At 38.0% G+C, this 22,169-nt stretch overlaps 1 protein-coding gene across 1 annotated transcript in view; it reads right to left on the bottom strand.

The window, feature by feature from the left end:
• Positions 1–22,169, bottom strand: part of LOC124776538 (MOXD1 homolog 1-like) — a 171,030-nt gene that overhangs the window by 34,985 nt on the left and 113,876 nt on the right. The window contains exons 2-6 of the mRNA XM_047251566.1: positions 12,205–12,354; positions 10,302–10,478; positions 9,972–10,058; positions 5,363–5,552; positions 2,032–2,124 (exon numbers count right to left, since the gene is read on the bottom strand). Of these exons, the coding sequence (XP_047107522.1) occupies positions 2,032–2,124; positions 5,363–5,552; positions 9,972–10,058; positions 10,302–10,478; positions 12,205–12,354 (697 nt within the window). The remainder of the gene's footprint in view (positions 1–2,031; positions 2,125–5,362; positions 5,553–9,971; positions 10,059–10,301; positions 10,479–12,204; positions 12,355–22,169) is intronic.

Here is a 22,169-nt window from a genome sequence, read left to right as displayed (position 1 = left end):
GAGGGGAATAAACGAGTTCATACCAACAGCAGGACACAATAAGACAAATTCTGCTGAATGATTAAAGAGAGTACTGTTCCAAAAAGGTTATTGCTGCAAAGGTTACGTTAAAGTAACTCAGGAATGAAAATGTATTATTACTTTTCCTATCCGTGGCTAACAGCATTTCTACGAAAATACTTTTCTCCCTTCACCTTTTCTTTTCCTTCACCCTTCTTCCTTCCCCTTCAACCCTTCTGGCAGAAGAAGGAACCACTGGCTCCAAAAACTTACCCATTACAAAAGTCTTTTATGTGCGTCTTCTGCCACCACATGGTAAGTAGATTTTTTAATCCATCAAATTAAATAATTTTGTCAATAATTGATTGTTTTCTTTGTTGTACCAAAATATTAAGATATACAAGGTGAGTTATGTAAGATACGATACCCCTTTTATTTCTTAAATGGTTCCAAACACTGAAATGAGGTCTTCCACAATTGATAGTATGCTGAAACACACCATCATATGCAGCAAGAGATGACTTTGCTACTAAGATAAAAACTCATCTCCTTTATGACACAGAGACAGGGTCAGCCACAATTTTTTTATGTGGAACTATGACATATGCTAGCTTCTTGTATATCAGATGGGGCTTCTGAAAATTGTTTCAAATGTATGTACATTTCCAGGTTTCTGTGGAAACAACTACAGTTTTGTCAGGCAGTTTTCCATTTAACCCTCCCCGTCACTACTTACTTGTCAAAGCCCAAACAGAAACATGCACAATGATAAACAGTCCTATTCACAGAAAAATAGAAACTACAATATTCACTTTCATAGATTTGAAAATAATAATAATAATAATAATAATAACAATAATAATAATAATACCTGACGTGTCTTTGCCTGAAGGCTTCTTACAGGTAAAACACCTGCTGTCGAAAAAATGCATCTATAGATACAACTCAACATTGTAATTAGATGGAATACACTTTAAATAAACTAAACATCTTAAACAGAATGACTGACAACAGGGCATCCACAAAATATATACTTTTTTTAATGAATTGTAGTTTCACACTTTACTTAAGCATTTGCTCAAATTGTTTACCATTATCTGTAAAGCACATTAGCAATCGCCATTCAGGAGATAGATGAAAGTACTTTGGATGATATACCACTGCATGCTGTAGCAAAACAACAGCACATATCATCTGGTACAGTGGGGGCTTCATGATAGACTACATCTTTCAGTACTCCCCACAGAAGGAAATCACGAGGAGTCTAATTAGGGGACATGGTTAGCCACTGTAGTGCACCAGTCCTTCCTATCCAATGGCCAGGAAACTTTTCATCTGATATTTGTGGTACAACACTGGAAGAGTGAGGGGGGCAACAATCATGTAGGAACTACATACACCATAGCTTATCCAGTGGTACTTCTTCTAGAAGAAGAGGTGGAATGCTAAAAAGAAAGTGCATATTGGTTTCCATTTAATTCCCCTGGGATGAAGTAAGGCCCACAATGGAATTTACTCTGATGCCACAACACATGTTTACACTTCACGCAATGAAAGGAGTCACATGTTCCATTGGAACAATAAACTTGGTAGTGCATCTAAGAATTACAACTTAATGTACAAACTAACATAATGTAATCGAGACAGTATTTGGAACAATACATGTAAGAAACTTTTTTCATGTAATGCTAGTACGTTCTGTCTCTGTGTTTCCCATGATTAATGTGATTACGAAGCAAAATTGAAAATCATCTCTAACATGGAAATAAGGCATTTCTGGACTTGTGTTCATATAACACATTTTATTCCTCTACGTGTGAGGAATGTTTCCCGAAAGTATGGCCATACCTTTTTGTTACACCCTTTCTAGGTATCATTTGTTATTCATTATAATCTAAACCATGAAGAATAAAATTTAATTTTATCCACTACACATGTTAAGCCAAACTCTTGTGACTGAATAAACTGAAATGGTAAAAGTCATCACTAGCAAATGATAAATTTATAGTTTTATTTGTTTTATATACTAACCTGTATGGAATGACGGGTTGTCATAGTGGACCTCAAGCATAAAATAAGAAGAATCAGAAAGTGGCAAACCAACATGTTGTGGTAGTAGCTCTCCTAAAAAAAATAAAGGTGTTTAATTGTAATTTTGAAACAAAGTAACGACAGAAAAATAAGGCATGTAATCAGGAAACATCACTAACACTGATTTTGGAAAATACCTCATGCTTGATGAAAAGCTTTCAGGTTAGCAACCAAGTGATAACGTTGAAAAACCATGATGTTTCAACATATATCACACTCATCATCTTCTGACAAAAGTGTCAGGACACTGTGAATGTCCTCTTCCCACATCATTTAGGGTAAATGCCAGAAAGATTCTCAAACAATGTCATAGCTGGTCATCTGTTCTATCCTCATTAAACACATATTTAAGTATTTATATCTTTTTAAATATGACTAAGCTCTTCCGTACATTAAACTGACCAGTCCAGTTTCATACTAAAAGTCATAAGTGGAGAAATAAATTAATTTTGTAATTACTAACAGTCTCATATAAAACTAACAGACTCAAATACATCGAAAGATAAACCCTGCTATATTTTTCTTTAGAAGTACTTGAGGCTCAAATTTAAGCAGGCCATTTTTAAAATTATTATTTTCTGCTGTCTGTTTCATGTGTAATGCTCTGTCATCTTGAATTTGCCTATAGCTTGAGGTTGAAGCTGAATATCAGTCGAAGTACAAAATGTGTGCCAGTCAACTATTTTAAACTGAAAACCATTTCAAATGGGTATCTTCTCCAACAAAATATTGCATGAATGTACCATATTTACCTGAGTATATGATGATCCTGGATATAGATGACACACTTTTTTTTAAATAATATCCTTGGGAAAAATGTATTTTTTAATATATTCTAACTAATTAAAATTACAAACTTTTATTGAAATAACTTGTCTACCTAAGAAGTTACCATTACACCTATCCTAAACTCATCTCTTTTATTTGATGTCTACGGCTGAAACTACAAGAAGAAATAATATAAACAAAAAGAAATTGTTTACATTAATTTTTATCTTCACTGCCTCTTTTGCTTAGCCTGTCCTCTGTGGCACCATTACTTTAAACTATCATCATTGTCATCATCCTAACAGGGCAGCTGTGAAACTTATATCTTCATTGTCATAAATATTTGGCTATTTCTTTTGAAAATATTATGATTTAGTTTTTTTACCACATAGAGAATTTTGCTTCTACTCTGAAGTGAGAATGTTATGTCCTTTGCTACCAAAACATATCAACTGTCCACTGCTCTCTCATCGGCGGTGTAGGGCCAGCAGCTGGCACACTCCCTATCATTTGTGTCACCCCTTACAGTGGGCATCGACAACGTTACTTCATGAAACACACAAGTATGCCACCGTCCCCAGTCTAGACTTTTAGCATCTCCTGAAGGAATGTATGCTATTGTTGAATATTTGGCCTATTTTAAAGACATTTCAATTCCAAGTACAAATGGATTCAGGCAAATTGCAGTTTAAACTTAGTACACAGAATACATTTTTGGGTTCAGGCAGATTGCAGTCTAAACTTGGTGCATGTTTGTAAAAAGCCAAAGTACACAGTATACATATCCACAGTTGGTTGCATGACAAAATTTGCTGCCCACTCACCACTCCCCTCCCCACACTCATCACAGTTCTCAGCCAAGCTAGGTCACTGTTCCTCCACCAACTTTCCGTGGTGCTGTGCTTGAGCAATAGTGAAATATGTATGGCAATATCTTCTTGGGTGCAGGTCATACGTAACAGCAGCAGCTAATATGTAAATAAAGGATCACAATCATGATGCAGTCCAATTTTCAAACTTTTGCTCATCCCACACTCTAGTGCCGTCTGTTAGTACTATCTCCACAATGGGTCTTTCTGGTATAATCTATTCTTGCAATATTAACTGCAGTCAGTTTAATGTGATATGTTTCATTTTTTAGACACTTAGTTCTGGATTAATAGCCTTTTCCGTTTCAACTGAATGTCACCTTTTTGTTCTAAAGCTGATTAAAAGCTGGTAACACTTTCTTTCATTATTCTAATACGTGAACAGCTACTGAATTTTCATTCGCAACACACTTCTTAAATCATTAGTTTCTCGTAACCAAATAAAACACTGATTTGAGTTAAGAATTGAGTAACAGTTTTTGAAGAACAAGATTTTCACCTTTGAATGTTACCTTTACTTAAAAAGCAGCATAAATGTATATGTACAGTAGCCACACACATATGAGAAATTCTACTACAAACCTATTCAAACACAACAAAATCTGTAAGTTGATAGAATTTAATGGTATTTCCTCCTGTGTTCCACAAAACTGTCAATGTTTTGAGTAGAGTAATAGATTGTTGTAATGCCTAGTTCACAGTTTCTTACATATCCATCCACTGCACTAGTGCTGTGAGTCAAATGTCACATGATTGATCAAACAAGATCGACACAATATCAAGCACTTCTGCGTATCAGGAAAACTCAGGCCTATTCAAACAGAAGTATTGTCTGCTAAGCTCTACCCTTCAGAAATCTTCAAAATAAATTTTTATGAAACCTCAATAGACAAGGCTTCATCTTTCAAAGTAAGACGACCCTATATTAAACTATTAAACAGTGTAAAAATGTTTACTCCAGCAACAACAGTTTTATGTGCGAATATAGATTGACCCTGTATTTTTCAGTTGATGAATTTGGGAAAAAACCTTGTCTTATAATCGGGTAGATAAGGTATTTGATTTATATGCAACAATGATAGTCCCAAAGGAACGCTGTCTCCATAGTGTTGTCACATCCTTTGTAGTAATGTCTTTCTCATGATGACATCACAATAATTTGTTATCAAAACCACAATGATACACAAATCACATTATGTTAGAAGGCACCTCTGCACGTACAGAGAGGATGACAGAGAAGTGTGGAGGGGATGCAGTTGGCTTGCACATAACAGGACTAAGGAGGTAAACACTTTCTACACTGCCAAGCCATACAAAGTATAGACAGTACTGAATGAAACTGCTTTGGCACTGAAGTATGACCACCGAGATCTGGAAGAGAACATTTATCACTGTCCATTGGTGTTCACAGCTTCACATGCCCAGGAAGAATGAATGTTATTTTCTGCTAGGTGTTGATAGTTGGGAATCTCCAGAATGGTTTAAAAGCGGGCCACATTCCAATGTGATATGCTTTATTACTACTGGTGGAATGTAATTACAAATCGGTAGTAGTTGGTTCAGCATGATTAAGTATAATTACAAATATAGAAAAATGAACAGTTTTTCTGCAGCTTAATCAACACCATCTGTACCTGTTGATCCTATTGCCCATGTTACAATTGGTGTAAGGCAGTGTTCCCACGGACGAGGCATTTCAGGTCCATAACATGGAGCACCCTTCTGGTGGACATATGCATCCAAATTTCCAGCCTTAACTCCACACTCATATAAAAGCATATGATGCACCAAATGCTCAGTACCAGGAGTCAGAATAGGTTCATACTGAAACAGTAATTGTAAATCAGTTAGACACATTTGAAAAATCTCAAGGTACACAATATTTCTTACTTGAGAACAAAGTGTTTACATATTAATGCAGTCAGTACACTAAAGTTTTTTGTTCACACTTTAGATGCTGTCTGAATCTTAATTAACTCCCGCATCTTTTCCCATAACTTATATTTCTTGCAAACTACTTACCAGGGAACTACATCTGCATTTGGTTTCCTATACTAGCACTTATTGTGTGCTACAGCATATCAGAGGGATATATATCTGTACGTACTATGCATACCCTTTGATATCTTGAGACATTGAAGGACAGAAATACAAAAAAAAGCTGACACATTCAAACAGATGAATGTACTGCAGAATGTTTTTATCCCCCATATTATTCAATATGTATATTAAGTGAGCAGTAAAGGAAACCGAGAAGATACTTGGGAAGTGAATTAAAGCTCTAGAATAAGAAATAAAAATGTATTGTTTGTCAAAAACAGTTAAGTTACATCAGACAGCAAAAGGCTTCTAGGAAGATCAGTTGAAGAAAATGGGTAATGTCTTAAAAAGAGGTTATAAAAAATAGCAACTAAAGTAAAACAATGTTAATGGAGTGTAGTTGGATTAAATCAGGTGATTCTGACAGAATTAGATTAAGAAATGAGACAATAAATTAGCTTTCCTATTTGGGGAGAAAAATGAACTGCATGACAAAACAAGTTAAGCACACAGAAGGGGAAGAGGAAACAAAATGAAATTTCAGGGGTTGAGAGGTTAGGTGATGCTATTTCAGTGATTGCAAAATTAAGTGAAATTTACAAAGAACTTGGCAGTATAAGCCCATTGTCTGCATGAAGTGACAAACCCTCTGGTCTGGATGCATGCACGGATTTGGTTGGTAACACAGTAACGCAGTGTCGTAACGCCATTGTATCCTCTACTGAGGCAAGTTGGTCCATAACCATTGATATTGTGGATACCATAATTTATGCACAATAAGACACACTATTTTCTTCGAAAAATTGCATCCAAAATTCAGGTGAGTCTTGTAGTCAAAACTGATATAAAAATGTCCAGTGCTTGATTTAAAATTCCTGCTAGTGTTAAAAATGGCTATATATTCAATGCCATGTGAAACCTATCCATATCTGTCAACAATGAATTCAACTGGCAGCATCAGTGCACTGATGTGACGAACATGAGTTGCTAACACTGCCTGCCTCCCACTCCGTCATCACAAATCCCCCACTGTCTAGCCTATCATGTGTCACTGCAGTCTACGGTACCAGTGAACTTGAACTGAAACTGATTTGAGTTATTGGTAGCATTACAATATTTCTGTTAGCAGGTAGTTTCGTAGAGGAAAAAATAAAAGGTATTCATATGGTGTGAGCTGTAAATTGAACGTAACAGCATATGCAGCAGAACATGGAAACAGAGCAGATGAATGGCATTTTGGCCCTCCAGCAACTGAAAAAACCATTTGTGATTGGTGGGCCAGCAAAGAAGAACTGAAAAAAATGAAGACTAAATGTACAAATAGAGGACTGAAGGCAAAGTGGCCAAAACTAGATGATGATTTTCAGGGATTTTAAGAGTCACTTTGCTTTTATAAACTAAGAGTTTTTTAGCCTGGCTTTGTAATCGAATAATAAAAATGGTAAAAATGTTAATTAAAAAACTGTTTGGAAATTAAGGTGAATCTTATAGTCCGTAGCATCATAGTCTGTAAAATACAGACTGGCACTGAGATGGAGTTCATGTCCAAGCTGGCCCCACACGTTCTACCAAGGACAGATGTGGGGCATTTGCTGGTCACAAGACTACTTCAGCATCATGCAAGTAGTTCATAGAGGCTTGTGCCATGAGCAGACATGGACTGTACTGTCGTAAAGTGGCACAACAATATGGTTGCACAAGTGGTAACACATTAAGATGCAGCATGTCCCTGACTTACTGTCAGGAGTTCCTTCAATCACTACGGGCCATGTAGCCGATGGGTCCCATACCGTGGAACCAAGAATAACACTGCTGGGCATCTCTAAAACAATGGAAGGATATGCTCCCTCATCAAATCACCACCATACTCGCTGACGAAGATCATCTGGTGTAGTGCAAACTGCAGTTCGTCGTTGAACACAATGTAACATCATCAGTAGTCCATTTTCCCAGTCATAGCACCACTCCAAACCCAGATATTTGTATTGCTGTGTTAACACAGCCTACACATAGAACAGTAATTATATAGTCTGGCTGCTCTTAGTTTCTGATCAGTGTGGTGGGATGACACAGAATGCTGCAGGGAACACTGTTCTTAGATGGCAGGTTCATAAGCAAAGGGGATACAATGTACTTGGTGCATAATGGGTGATCTTCCCTTGTGGTGGTCAGATATCGTCAACCGTAACCTTGATTATGAGTACACCTGCCATCACTTTCCCATGCAGTCTAACATCGATCAACTCTCACCTCTGAATACTCCACAAATCTGGATATTGCATGATTCAACAAGCCACAAAAAGGAGACTCCTTTCAAATTCTGCCACTGATGATAATGCTGTCTCAAATGAGTATGCAGCATATTCATGTCCTTTACTGTAGCCATTCAACATCTGATGCTGTTTATGCCACTTATGTACCCTTACATGCCTGGTAACTACACCAATAATGAACAACACTAATGCTCTGTGGTGGTCACTATCTGTCACAGATAATTGTAACTCTAATCATTTACATATCTGTCAATGAGGTGTATGTGTATGAAGTTACATTGACATCCGACCATGTCTTCTGCATGCTTAACTTTTTTGTCAGGCAGTGTAACCAACATTGGCTGAAGTACAGAGGGAGATTGGCAATAGAAAGAAAAGCAATGCTGAAAGAGAGAGTATTTTAACACCTAATTTAAATTTAAGTGTTAAGAAATATTTTCGGAACGCATTTGTCTGTAATATAGCGTTATGTGGTAGTGAAACACACATAATAAAGAGTATGAATTGGATTGGTAAGAAAAGAAGTTCACTGCACAATTTGAATAAAAAAAGGACTGGTTGACAGGCCACATTTTGAGGTATCAAGACCAGATGATCTGATAATGGAGGTCTGTTTTGGGGGGTAAAAATAATAGAGGTAGCCTAAGGCTTGACTACAGCAAGCAGGTTCAAGTGTCACTAGTCCTTGTACTGAAGATAACAGTAGCAGCAGCAACAACAACAGTAAAATCAAAATTTTTGAGATCTGGTAATAAGGCTTTTGAAAATGCTAATTCTGAAATATTTACGTTATTACTAATAATTCAGTCGTGTGTAACACAGCTTTCAATTTTAAGTGTTTTAAGTGTTATTGCTCATTAACACTAATGGTTTTATTTGTGTGTGGTTATTGCATATATTTCTCGGTTTATTCTGGCCGTTTAAACACACGCATATCTAAGTTTTTTGATACTGAAATTCCAAATATCTATTTCCACTAAAAAGTGGAGTGTCCATTTCTGTGGTGATACACAGCTTTCTTCATATATACCATTTTTTTAATAAGTTACTGGGAGATGAAGGAGATATCTTTGTAAGTGACTGGCTGTTGTAGAAACAAATCTTATACTACATTTCATTTATTTTGTCTTTCTACATACCAGTATTACACTGGATCCAAGTATCTGAGATAGGGCAAATTAATTTTATTGCCTAATAAATAAACTAAAGTTGAATATGAAGCCCCATGATTTTGGAAGAAATGTCAGATTCAGAAGTACTGGGATGGACATTCAAAAAAGAATTAAAACTTATTTTGGAGGTTTATGTAACTGATGGCCAAGCAAAAATTGTCTGCATGAGGTATCAATGTGATTATGTTGTGTAGTGTCATAAACATGTTTTCATCAACATTACCTATAACAATAATTTGCAGATTTTGGTTTTCCCACATAGATGAAACAATGATAGTAGAGTACCCAGCTGTGGGAATTAGCTATGCCTTATTGGCTACAAACTGAAAGAAATCCATTGGTAAAAAGCGATTTCATGACATTTTTACCACTACAATGTGTCAAAACTCCACAAGTATTTTGATCTGACAATATTGGAGCATATGTATACCTCCCACTTATAACCATAAAAGATCATAGAATATCTGTTGTGTGAAGGTCTGTCCATGACAATGGCAAAAAAAATTAATAATATAGCCCTGTAAATGAATTTAATCTATTCTGACTTAAAGATGTAACTCTTATACAACGCATATTATCTCACAATATTCTTGTAACTATGGATGGCAGAAGGTAGGTAGAAATACACCAGAAAGTTGTAAATATTGTGGCATAATCAGCAGCTAGGGTCTGAAGAATATAGACAGTTATTTGCTTAGTACGATGGAGAGAGAAAGAAAAAAAAGGCAGACACACACTGAAAACAGCTGCATACTCACTCCAATAATATGATGCTTAGTTCTGACTGGTGGAGCTTTAAATATCTTGCACTGGTATATGGTATCCATGTTGTCTGGTATAATGAACTGAAAAACAATTTCATATTATCACTACCATTAGGCATTAAATACAAACATATTAATGGAGCCAATACTGTTTTAAAAATAATTATGAAGACATGCAGACTAATTTTTTACTCTATGTTAATAAATGCAACTTTTTGTAATATTATTGAAAAAATGCTTTCAAAATTATTTAAATACCAGAAAGGAAAGCAACAAACATTTTCTTCAAATTATGGAAAAATGTTGCCCCTAAAAATTTCTTACATCTCTGAGAGTGACATCCCACTGTTGTGCATTAGGTCGTGGCAGCTCTGGTGGTACAATGAGATGCAAGCTACGAGTACCTCTGTTGGCTTTGTGACCCTGCAATCTGATTAACTTTCCTTCCACCATTTGGGGAGCCTCTTCATGCAGTGACCATATTACTCTTACTGTGTCACTCTACAATAAAAGATACATTAGTCAATATCAATAAAGTAATTTATACTGTAATTATAGTAAGTACAATTTAATGTAAGAAGGATATAAGGAACTTCGCAGTATCAATCAAACAACGTTATGTTGTAGAAAGCATACAGAACTTTAAATAGCCTCTTCAGTGTTTGTCTAGCAAAAATAACTTGTGACTCAGTAAAGATGTGTAGTTTGCATTAGTATTTGTATGAAAGAGGACATGACAGTCATATCCAGTATCTGTCGAATATAACAAAATACAAATTGTATATTGCAATCCTCTTTGACCCTGATGTTTAAGGTTACGAATAATAATGCCACTGATTAATACTCTGCATGTTGTTTATCAGTCCTGTACAACATCTTCACAACACACATACACTGTACAAATAACTTATTTCAACTAGATCACGCTGGAAATTTATGTCACTAGAATCTCAGTAAAATTATGAAAATACAATAAAATTTTCTGTTTACACTGGCTCACATATAAGAAAAAAATGCTGCGCCATGACACCCTTTGCGTTTGCGAAGCGTAAGCTTCATGATGTCTGTGACTATGGGGGAAAAAAACAGTAGTTTTCAGGCCAACACAGCCACACTGTCAGAACAATGAGTGAATAGATGTTTAACTGTCCTCTTAGTTGTGTCCAGTCTAGTTAATATTGACACTGTGAGGATCACACAGGTCCTCTACTGTCAATATTCAAACATCACAGTCATGTACTCTCCAATTGTAGGCCTTTAAAGCTAGTTAATAAATCTGTCTTTTAAATAGTGGTAAATTAACTTCTTGTCTCTCCTCTCTTATTAGAAAATAAAATCTGATGCATGGTAAATAAATAGTACAACCTGACTTCTCCATTGAGTTCCTGTTTAACGAACATACGGGAAAATTGAGGTTATCTCCAGTTTCCTCTCATCTAAGTCAAAATCTGGAAGTTTCTGTTATCTAGTGATCATAGCTTATATTAGGGGCAAACAATTACCCATCTTCACATCCATATAAAATCCAAAGTGATAAACTTTAGAACACTCTCTCAAGAAATTTACAAAATGAAATTCAGAATCTATTTTTCCTCTCTCTGGCAGAATAATAAGTAAAGGAGTAAAACTACGTTCATCTTCAGTCTTTAATAGATTTTAAATATGAAATTAAGTATTTTTAGCTTTTAATGATTTTCCCGGATATATTTTGCATTTGAATCCCTTTCCCTACAGTCCTCCCAGCTCAGTTAAATTGTTGTCTTGCTTTTAACCCATAGTATCTTTGGGCTCTCTCTGTAACTTTATAATGTTTCTTGTTCAACCAGAAATCATTTCTACTTTACATTATCAAGCACATATCCATATTCTCATATTCTGGATTTACAGTGAAACAGTAAGGGTCCCTCACTACACTCAGCAATATGTATACTAATACCACATAGATAAACTGCTCATTTAAAATAAAATACAAATATAATTTAAAGCTAAATGTGGAATCTAGGTGTTTCCTCTAATGTAGAGGATCTAAAAACAAGCCTGTATATCTTCAGATATGAAGGTGATGAGTAGTCCTATCCCCAGACAAGTACAATAATTTGATATAGGCAAACTGTCACTATTATCTAATTTTCTACATTATACTTAAGAATGTATTGAACACTTTGTATGAAGATTCCTAACAGCCAATGCCTAAGCCATATGAAAACCATTAAGAAGAAATACATACCCCCAGGATCATATCATCCTTATCACAAGTGTCAAGCCTGCGGCGATAGCGGACTGTGGAGTGTGTGTCATTTCTGCTGCCACCCACTAAATAGTAGTCCTGTGAAGAGTCCAGATCTGGTGCAGTGTTACGAGATGTCCCATGTAGATCCTAGAAGAGAAAACAAGTACACAAATAAATAACAGCACTTAATCTAGAGTTATATGGCTTTTGAAGGGACTTCTAGTGAAGTTATACAAGTTGTCCCTCCATGAGATAACTGTGCAACTAGAATGGTACATTTTATGAAGAGATTACATGGACTGGCTTTCCCATAGACATTGTTCTGCTGTGGTGTGGATAGCAGGTGCATTGCAGTGTGGGAGTGAAATGGTGCAAAAACTGGAAACATACTCCAAAGTTGAAGTAAGCAGAACAATATAATTCTTAGGGGCAAAATTAAACTGCACAAAGATTCACAGACAAATTTTGGCAGCATTTGGGCCAAACACTTTTTGAAGTCTCCACATAGAAATATAGAGAAATACATGTTACAATATGCCCCTTTTGACTACATTTATAATAAGAATAAAGATATACTCTATCAGCACAGAGCAGTATCATGTAATTAGATTGACTTCACTCTAAAGCAAAGAGAATAGAGAATAATGGTTCTTTCTTCTGTTACTAGAGACAGAAACCCACCTCTGCAGAAGAGTTTTTTAACACACACTGCACAGAGGTCCTTGACTCAAGAGGTAGCTGGTTCAAATCCTAGGGGTGGAAAATTTTCACTACCATTAGTTGTCCAGCAAGGGGAAGGTGAGATGGTGACAAAAGTTCCTGATAGCCAGATTTTTTGCCAACATCCTGCACTAAATTCCAGGCGTCTTTACAGCATGTCATGAAGCAAAGTCATGTGACACTGTTGACAGGGGTCCATCTGATGGATAAGGATGTTAAGATCAGCAGAAACCCCTTTGTCCATCACTGTCATCATCATTATCATGATAAAATCCAAACATGACAACACCACATGATACACACATCCATCACAGTACCTATAGTTAGAACACAACTCGGACACGCTGCAAGGAAAGGGGCCATTCTATATAGGGGGAGAAACCCCTTTTCGATTTGGTGAGAGAATCGATCTCTCTTGGTCTCTCAGCCAACAATGCCATAAGACTCCAGAGGTAAAACTTAAGTTTTCACACAATCTGTTTGCCACCAACATCAAATATATTTTCTTACAAGTGTTAAGAGCACTGTCACATGCAGCAGTTCTCTTCTTGTAGTTAAACACTAAGCGACTTACTGGATTTGCATTCAAGGGAAACATGATCCAATTCACCTTTTGTACCAGGACATGTTAGTGTATGGGGAAATGATGCAGCTGTTAGGGCAGCCAAAGAGTGTACATAACACATTCTGATTTTGTGTGTAGTCCCTCTGTATACTATCATCTCATTATCGAAGACAAGTGGTAGGAGAGTATGAAGTATAAATTGCAGTCAGTGAGAGAACACCATGTAAGCCACACTGATGGAAGTAAGTAACACTCACTAGGTTATGTAATTGACATTGTGCGCTGACACGTGGTTTCCTACTAGAGATGCATGATCCACCAATGTGTGTAACTTGTTGAATAACACTTTCAGTACACCTAAATGTGTTTCTTATACTGACACAAGAGCTACTGTCATCTTGGCTGAGACCTTCCCACCATCCTAGCTGACAACAGCAACAATGTAACATGAATTTAAAATTTTGTTAACTGTCCAGCCTAAAGCTTAAGGTGTCAGCAGAGAAAGGCAATGAGCTCAGAGTGGATAATTTGACCCCTGTTTTTTTTATTAGGTAGTCAAATATCTATGTAACAAAAAGCGTGTCATAAAGAAATTTTGGTGGAGTTTAATACATATGAATCACCCATTTGTGTCAACATAGCTAGGCATTATATCAGGAAACGGGACATCCAAAACAGTAGATTAGTTGCATTATTTGTGCAGCAAAACTGATGATGTCTGAAGTAGGTTATAAAACGCAGACTGATTATATCCGGAAAATCTTTTTTGAAAGAAACAAAATCTGATAACATCTAAGTTTAAATGTTAGGAAGTCTTTTCTGAAGTTATTTACCTGAAGTGTAACCTTGTACAGAAGTGAAACATGGACAATAAACAGTTCATACAAGAAACGAATAGAAGCTTTTGAAATGTAATGATATAGAAGAATGCTGAAGATTAAATGGTAAGCTTGAGTAACTAATGAGGAGATACTGAATAAAAGTGGGGAAAATTTTGTGGCACAACTTCACTAAAAGAAGGAATTGGTCGACAGGACACATTCTTGTGGGCTATAGAAGTAAACAAACATATGAACATGTTTTTGTTGCTGCTTTGGTAAATGTAAAGTGCCTGTTTCGTCATTATGTATTATCTTCAGAAAGCAACGGGTGCCGCAAAGCCCGCCCCCCCTCCCCCCCCCCCCCCTCAGAAAAAGAAATTAGTGCATTCAGGTGTTGTTCTTTCAAGGAAATGATTGAAAAGTCAGGTTCTTAACGTGGTCGGATCTGAAAATTTCTTATGGCTACTTGAGAATCGCCATTCGTTTTCCAAAATATTAAAAATACACCATACCCCCAGGTAATCCCCCTCCCCGTGCAAAACTATCGTATGGATATCCTTGTTGGCAAGGATCTATTTACGCGAATCCGTCATTAAAATCGCTCCCTCCTTGTTGGTGGGAGTATGCACGGCGAGGCGACACACACACACACACACACACACACACACACACACACACAGAGAGAGAGAGAGAGAGAGAGAGAGAGAAGTTCCCATCAGTCCATTCAGTGATATTACCGAAGAAAAGAAGGTAGGAAAGGGAACCGATAGACGGGATAGTTTGGGGCTCGCCTTTCCTGCAGGCAGCGGAGGCATCGTCGCTATCATCCACCCCTAGGTAACTGACAAAAGGGCGCCGGGGTGCAAACAGCTCGGGTCCCACGACCGTGTTCTCCGGGGAAGCATGCGTGAGCAGCGGGACAATGGACGCCGTCCGGCAGGACCACTTGGCTCCGCGCCATTCTCACGATCGCCGCACCCTGCTTACCAATACAGCCGCGACGATCTGCACGCCCGAGGTGGCTGCTGCCTCCGCAATGTCTTTGGACTCGTACTCATGAACTCCACTTGCCTCTTACCGTACTGGTTGCCGCAGAGTACTCAGACAGCTTGCGCCAAAGCAAAGCGATGCACTGGACCCGAAGGAATCGGTTTGAACATTGGTCCTGCAAAGGCGTGTTACACCTAGCACGTAAACTTCTGCAAATCGCTTGCAGTAGCTAGTACGTGCTGAACTTACCAGTTGCTGGAAGTTTTTCTGAAACTTGCGAACGTTTTTTGTATTGAATATTGGTACGAATATAAGTGTCTATAAAGGAGAATGGCGCATGACAGACGGGACGAAACAAATGTACCGTTGGAATCGGCCACAGCACCCAAGGAAGTGCGAAATGAATTTACCGATTACTTTGCACCAGTTTTTTTTATTGTAAGCAGAAATATAAATGCATTACATTTATAGTAAAAGTAATAAATGGGCCTACTGTTTGCAAAAATTGAAGAGTAATCAAAATGTAACAAAAAAAAAATGGCTCTAAGCACTATGGGACTTAACATCTGAGGTCATCAGTCCCCTAGACTTAGGTTTAATTAGTTCTAACTAACCTACGGACATCACCCACATCCATGCCCGAGGCAGGATTCGAACCTGCGACCGTAGTAGTAGCGCGGTTCCGGACGGAAGCGCCTAGAACCGCTCGGCCACAGCGGCCAGCTCAAAATATCATCTCTCGGTGATTTGGCTTGGCTCACTTTTACAACATGTTTTTGAATGTTTGACTGTAAAACACGAAACTGATGTACGAAACTAGCACACGACATTGTCATAACGTTTTTAATCGGGGCGAAGTTCTCTGATTTTACTTTATTCACCATGGCACTGTAAACTTCCACAACTTCACGACGCACGTCTATATTTACTGTGCTCTTCATAAGAATGAACTTAATGTAAACAAACACAAACGGGATGATTGGCCACAAGCATACAATGGTGTTGTTACGCTCTTGGAAGTAGGTCCTAGATAAATGAAACTTTAAGATAATCTAATATATTAACAGCCGTCAACGTTTTACTTAATCACACTTTAGCTGCGTAGTTTTTATTTCTAAAATCGTGTATAGTCAGATTTCTGTACTATAGTGCTCTGATTGTCGTTCTGTTACTACGCGCTATGAAAACGGATGAGGATGCTTCGTGCGACGTAGTGCAACACGTGGGTGAAACACCGATAAAAAGTGCCGACACATAGGTTGATCTTAATGTTTTTCATAAGTTTACAAGAAAGAATCGGCTTTGGAGTTTTCCGAGGTACTCTTCTATTTAATACAGCGGACATACAAATGCACCCTCGATATATAGCGGAATCAGTTGCGTTGTGGATTGATATTCTGGTCCAGTTCATGGATTACTCGTTCCAAGTCTCTCCATGGCCAATCTTTGTTTTTCGTTCAATTTGAAACATCCAGATCCCGTAATTTTAAAACTCATCATTATTTTTTTTATGAATAATGCACGTCTTCTTGTTTTTAATTACAGACTTCACGCGAAGTCCTGTTTTCATTTCAAATATAAATTCTTAATTATAGGTATTTTATGAAAGATTGTTAACAAAGGGTGCTTAAATTTAAAAAAAAACACAGCAATTTAATTTTCAGAGCAAAAATGTAAAACTAAATAATCTTTATTGGGACTACGTCCATTGTTAAACCACAGATGCAGTCTCACACGAACCAGAGAGATAAGTGTCGTAGAAATATGAAAAACAATCTTTTTACAGCAAAAAATGGTTCAAATGGCTCTGAGCACTATGGGACTCAACTGCTGAGGTCATTAGTCCCCTAGAACTTAGAACTACTTAAACCTAACTAACCTAAGGACATCACACACATCCATGCCCGAAGCAGGATTCCAACCTGCGACCGTAGCGGTCACGCGGTTCCAGACTGTGGCGCCAGAACCGCTCGGCCACCAGCGGCCGGCTTTTTACAGCATTGAGCACACCATATAAATGGTGCATCTTTACAGTTGCCACTGTACCATTACAACATGAACTCAACAGAACTATCTGGGGCTACGTTAAGGGATTTGTCGCGAGAGAAAAAACAAGGCTGTTAAGCTGCCAGACGTACTGGAATTAACGTCCGTTGGTTTTTCACACGTCACTGCTGGCTGTATATAGAACGGCACGTCATAAAAGAGGAGAAAATGCGGCGCATTGGTGGCTTTGTAGATTCTGTTGTTGATAAGACTCCAAATCAACGCAGCAGATGATAGTTCCAGAACCGAAACGTATTTCTCGGATTTGGATAAGGAAGGAGCTAAGAGATTACCCTCAGTGGCTTCACACTACGGTGAAATCGCTGCAGTATGGTTTTGCATCACACACAACTCGCTCAGAAAAATTACCCTGTGTTTTAGTTTGGAATTTTCAAAAAAGAGAGTGAGAGAGAAAGAGAAAGAAAAAAGTGCAAATGGCTCTGAGCCCTATGGGACTTAACTGCTGAGGTCATCAGTCCCCTAGAACTTAGAACTAATTAAACCCAACTAACCTAAGGACATCACACACATCCATGCCCGAGGCAGGATTCGAACCTGCGACCTAGCGGTCGCGCGGTTCCAGACTGTAGCGCCTAGAACCGCTCGGCCATCCTAGCGCTATCTGTTGGACGGCTTACGCACTCGTTTTTTGTTTCAATGTAACCCCATGTCGTTTCAGGCACGAGTCAATTTTCTTTCACCTCTCTACCTATATTATTCCACGAATTAGTGCATTTTCAAATGTTAGCGGACTTTTGGGTCACTCTGTACTTCAAGTATATGAAGCAGCTCGGCGTGTTCACATGGCTAGCTTTTACTGCGCAGGTCGTGTACCAGGTAACGGCTCCTGCAGGAAGCCATTCGCAGAATGCCTCGTTCCCTAGGGACACTACTCAGAGGGGTGCACCACATCCTCTGTCAGCGCTTCAGGGGACGCAGCAGGCAACTGGGAAGGGACTAGAAAGGGTCAGCCCGCTGTAAGTAGAATGTCGCGGCACAACGGAGGACAAGGCTGCCTGAATAAACACAAAAGGCAACGTTTCTGGGTATGGGGGTGGGGAAGGTCTGAGGGGGGAGGGGGAGTGTAAGGAGTCGAATAACGTCGCTAGGCAACGAAAACCTCGTAACTCAAATTGGTCAGATTTGACAGGAGAAACAAAAAACTAATTATAGAAATCACATGGGAACCTGATTAGCCAAATTTATTGGTTTCTGCTACACGATATGGATCGGGTCATTGGTACATAAGACTTTATTATGCACTTCAAATTGTCTGCCGGTTTTTGGAGTTACGAGGTTTTCACAGTTATTCTTTTGGTAGAGATGGAAATAAGAGGCATGTAACGAGTGTACGGTTAAGAATTAAAATGAATGAATGTTTAATTTGTTTTAAAAAATAATTACTTAAACTTTGCATTATTTTTGCATTATGAAACATCTGTAATGATACATTGTTACAGATATAAAGTGGAATGAACAATTTCACATTGAGCAAAATATTAGAATCTGGATGTTAATAAAGTACACTGTTTAAAAAACATGGAAACAATGTTGTTAGCTTTAATTAAACTTTCATTACTGCATTACTGTAAACGTTTGTGCAGTTTATCAACATTTATTATTGTTACTATTACAGCTACTATCACAATCACAGTCATAGGTGGCTGTAAATAAGTTTATTTTCGGCAGCATTTTTTTAGGTACGAACATGTTCTGTCATTGCAAATGTGAGGCAGTGTATCATAAAATGAATGCACATCCTTAGGAAGGGCCAACTTTAGTTGTTTGCAAATGCGTAAACTTTTCTGCACTGATCTTTAGTGGTGAACTGTAGAGAGGGGGCACTGTAAATGAGCTGGGTATGTTTGACATCCTTCTTGGAAGTGGTTCCTATGTATCGCTGAATTTCAATTTATATTCCATTTTTCCGGAGGGATCATACTTGAGAGACACCGGATATCAGTCACTGTTGGATCCCCAATTTTGGATCCTGGTCGAATAGACGAATACAACGACATTTTATCATAGAACTTGAAAAACGTGTGCATTGACAACATAAGGTCTAGGAGTTTGCCTTGCAGTAGGGCAAACTTCTACATATCCAGAGAGGAGTATAAATGTGTCTGTTATTAACTTCCTTTCTATGGTGGAGTGCATAGAATCACACTCCATTTGAGTGTGACCTTTCTCCAGAAATTTTTGCACTATTGTAACGCCTTTCTGATTGGTGAGATGAACCAGTGCATTACTCATGACTGAGTTTCGATTCTGGTACGTGCATCCGTCGCTATAGAAAATAGCTTCTGAATCATTTTGGACGTACGTTTCTATAAAATGCACGAGTATACTGGAAAATTCCGAAGCTGTTAGTCCACCTTCACTCTCGTGCCAAAGGCAACAATAACCATCGTTACTTTTTAAATCATAGATGGTAAAGTTGTGGACCTTTAGTTTGCTTTTATAGTACAGTGCAGATGCTTTTAGTCTGGGTGAAAGCAGAAGTGCTTGAAGGTCCATGGTAAACACTCTAGCTGGTCCTAATTTATCACTATTTTTCGCTTCCTTTGCCTCAGTTTTTCGGGGCCATATGCAAAGAGTATTCTTTGTCTGAGACATTGCCTGTCTGGTGAGAACAACAAAGATCGCACTGGTCCTTTTTAGGCGAAAATAAGTTAAGATTATTTTCATCGAATACCTCGCAGAACTGTTTGTAAGCAGATGGGATTTGTCTTCTTTTCTTGCAAAATTCTATATATTTCCTATGTAGTTCTGATTTACTCTGCCACTTAGGTTACAAGTAGAGTTTTGTGGAAGAACGACGGCAGTAATGCGATTCCAGTTTCGGCAACTCTGCAAAAAAATCTGATGCTGATTGTCGTCCACCTGAAACTTTCATTGGTCTCTCCTGCATTTGAGGCCCTTCTCCAAGCGTTCTTCCTGATGCACTAGATGCCCATGTTCCGACACTCCATTCGCCTAAGCACAAAGTATTCAGAAACATAGTCCCGCAGACAGTTTTTCTCTGTTCTTCTATTACAAAATTGTAATATAGTGTGTTAGAACGGTGAGATTTATTAGATTCTGAATTATTTCTGCGTCTTTTAACTGGAACGTAGTAGACATGGCTTCTAACAAAAAATTTTCTTTCACCCCAAGACATGTTGTTGTTGTTGTGGTCTTCAGTCCTGGACTGGTTTGATACAGCTCTCCATGCTACTCTATCCTGTGCAAGCTTCTTCATCTCCCATTACCTACTGCAACCTACATCCTTCTGAATCTGTTTAGTGTATTCATCTCTTGGTCTCCCTCTACGATTTTTACCCTCCACGCTGCCCTCCAATACTAAATCGGTGAGCCCTCGATGTCTAAGAACATTTCCTATCAACCGATCCCTTCTTCTAGTCAAGTTCTGCCACAAGCTCCTCTTCTCCCCAATTCTACTCAATACCTCCTCATTAGTTATGTGATCAACCCATCTAATCTTCAGCATTCTTCTGTAGCACCACATTTCGAAAGCTTCTATTCTCTTCTTGTCTAAGCTATTGGAGTGCAGCCCCAAGACATATCCTGCCAGAAATGATTAAATATTAGCTGTCTCTGCTCTTCTGTAATATCCTTGCAATTCTTGTTCCGATTTAAGGAAGAATGTTTACAAGTACATCATGGTTTTATTTCCCTCCTACTTCTGCTCATTGTTGGCCTCTTTTTGCCAAACTCATCTTTTTGCATTCCTAAATAATCCTGTCCCCTCATATGTTTTTCTTTCTGCAAACTTTGAAGTGATTGATTGCTTTTCCTTTTACGGCGCTGCTTAGTACTTTTTACTCCCACATCAACTTCGTCATCGTCGTCTTCCGTGCTGTTGTTACTGCTATGGTCATTTTTGTTTTTATCTAGATCATACACATCACTACTGCCACTGGAGATATCATCCTCGCTGCTGTGTTCGAAAAGACTTTCACACTCAGAAGTAGAATTCGCCTCTGTATTGGCTTCTTTTTCCACATTATCTGTAGTGTAAACAATAATGTAATCAATAATATTTAAATGATTTAATCACCTCAACTTTCAAACAAGGATCCTACTCAAAGTTACAACAATATAAACTACAGTTTACCTACATTTTGTGGCATTTTGTAGGCCTACTCTTTCTTTTGGTGCAGGACAAGGAGGAACCTAACTAGAATCTTCTTCCGGTGATTTTATACGATATGACCCGTTGTCGGCTTGTTTCACAAGGTGAAGAGTGAATTTACTGTTTTTACCCATAGCTGAAAACAAAGTAGTTACTGTAGAATGTATAGGATTCTGTTAAGTTCTAAAATTAAAACCTCATATGTACCGAGTGCAGTCTGCCTTACGCACGATGAAAAACTCTTAAATCAACATTGTATTTAATAAGGTCATTATTAATTCTGTATATTAAAATACAATACATAAATACCCAGAGATACTAACACGCACCTGTAGCAATAAAGCAGCGTCGGGTCCGTCAGTCAAAAAGGTTACTATCACATCAAAAATCGTTTTAATCTCGCAGCATGCGTTCGCCCTGCACACTAACAATGGCGATTACCGGAGATGCGAGGTTTACAGCACAAACTACATATCGCTGGGGATGTGAGTTTTTCATTATTGCCCCTAGATGGCGACACCGTACAACTTGGATAAGGAAGGTTTCAACAGGCTATGTGGCATAATTGTCTACATTTGGTAATGGAGTTACGTGGATTTCATTGTCAGATGGAGTTACGAGGTTTTCATTGCCTAGCGACAGTAAGAGGAAAAGGAGAAGGAAATCCGACGTTCTGTTAAAATTA

The sequence above is a fragment of the Schistocerca piceifrons genome, chromosome 2 (genome assembly GCF_021461385.2).
Source record: "Schistocerca piceifrons isolate TAMUIC-IGC-003096 chromosome 2, iqSchPice1.1, whole genome shotgun sequence".
In the NCBI taxonomy this organism is placed as follows: Eukaryota; Metazoa; Arthropoda; class Insecta; order Orthoptera; family Acrididae; genus Schistocerca; species Schistocerca piceifrons.
The sequence above is the reverse complement of the archived record's forward strand: the minus strand, read 5'-3'. Positions and strand labels throughout refer to the sequence as shown.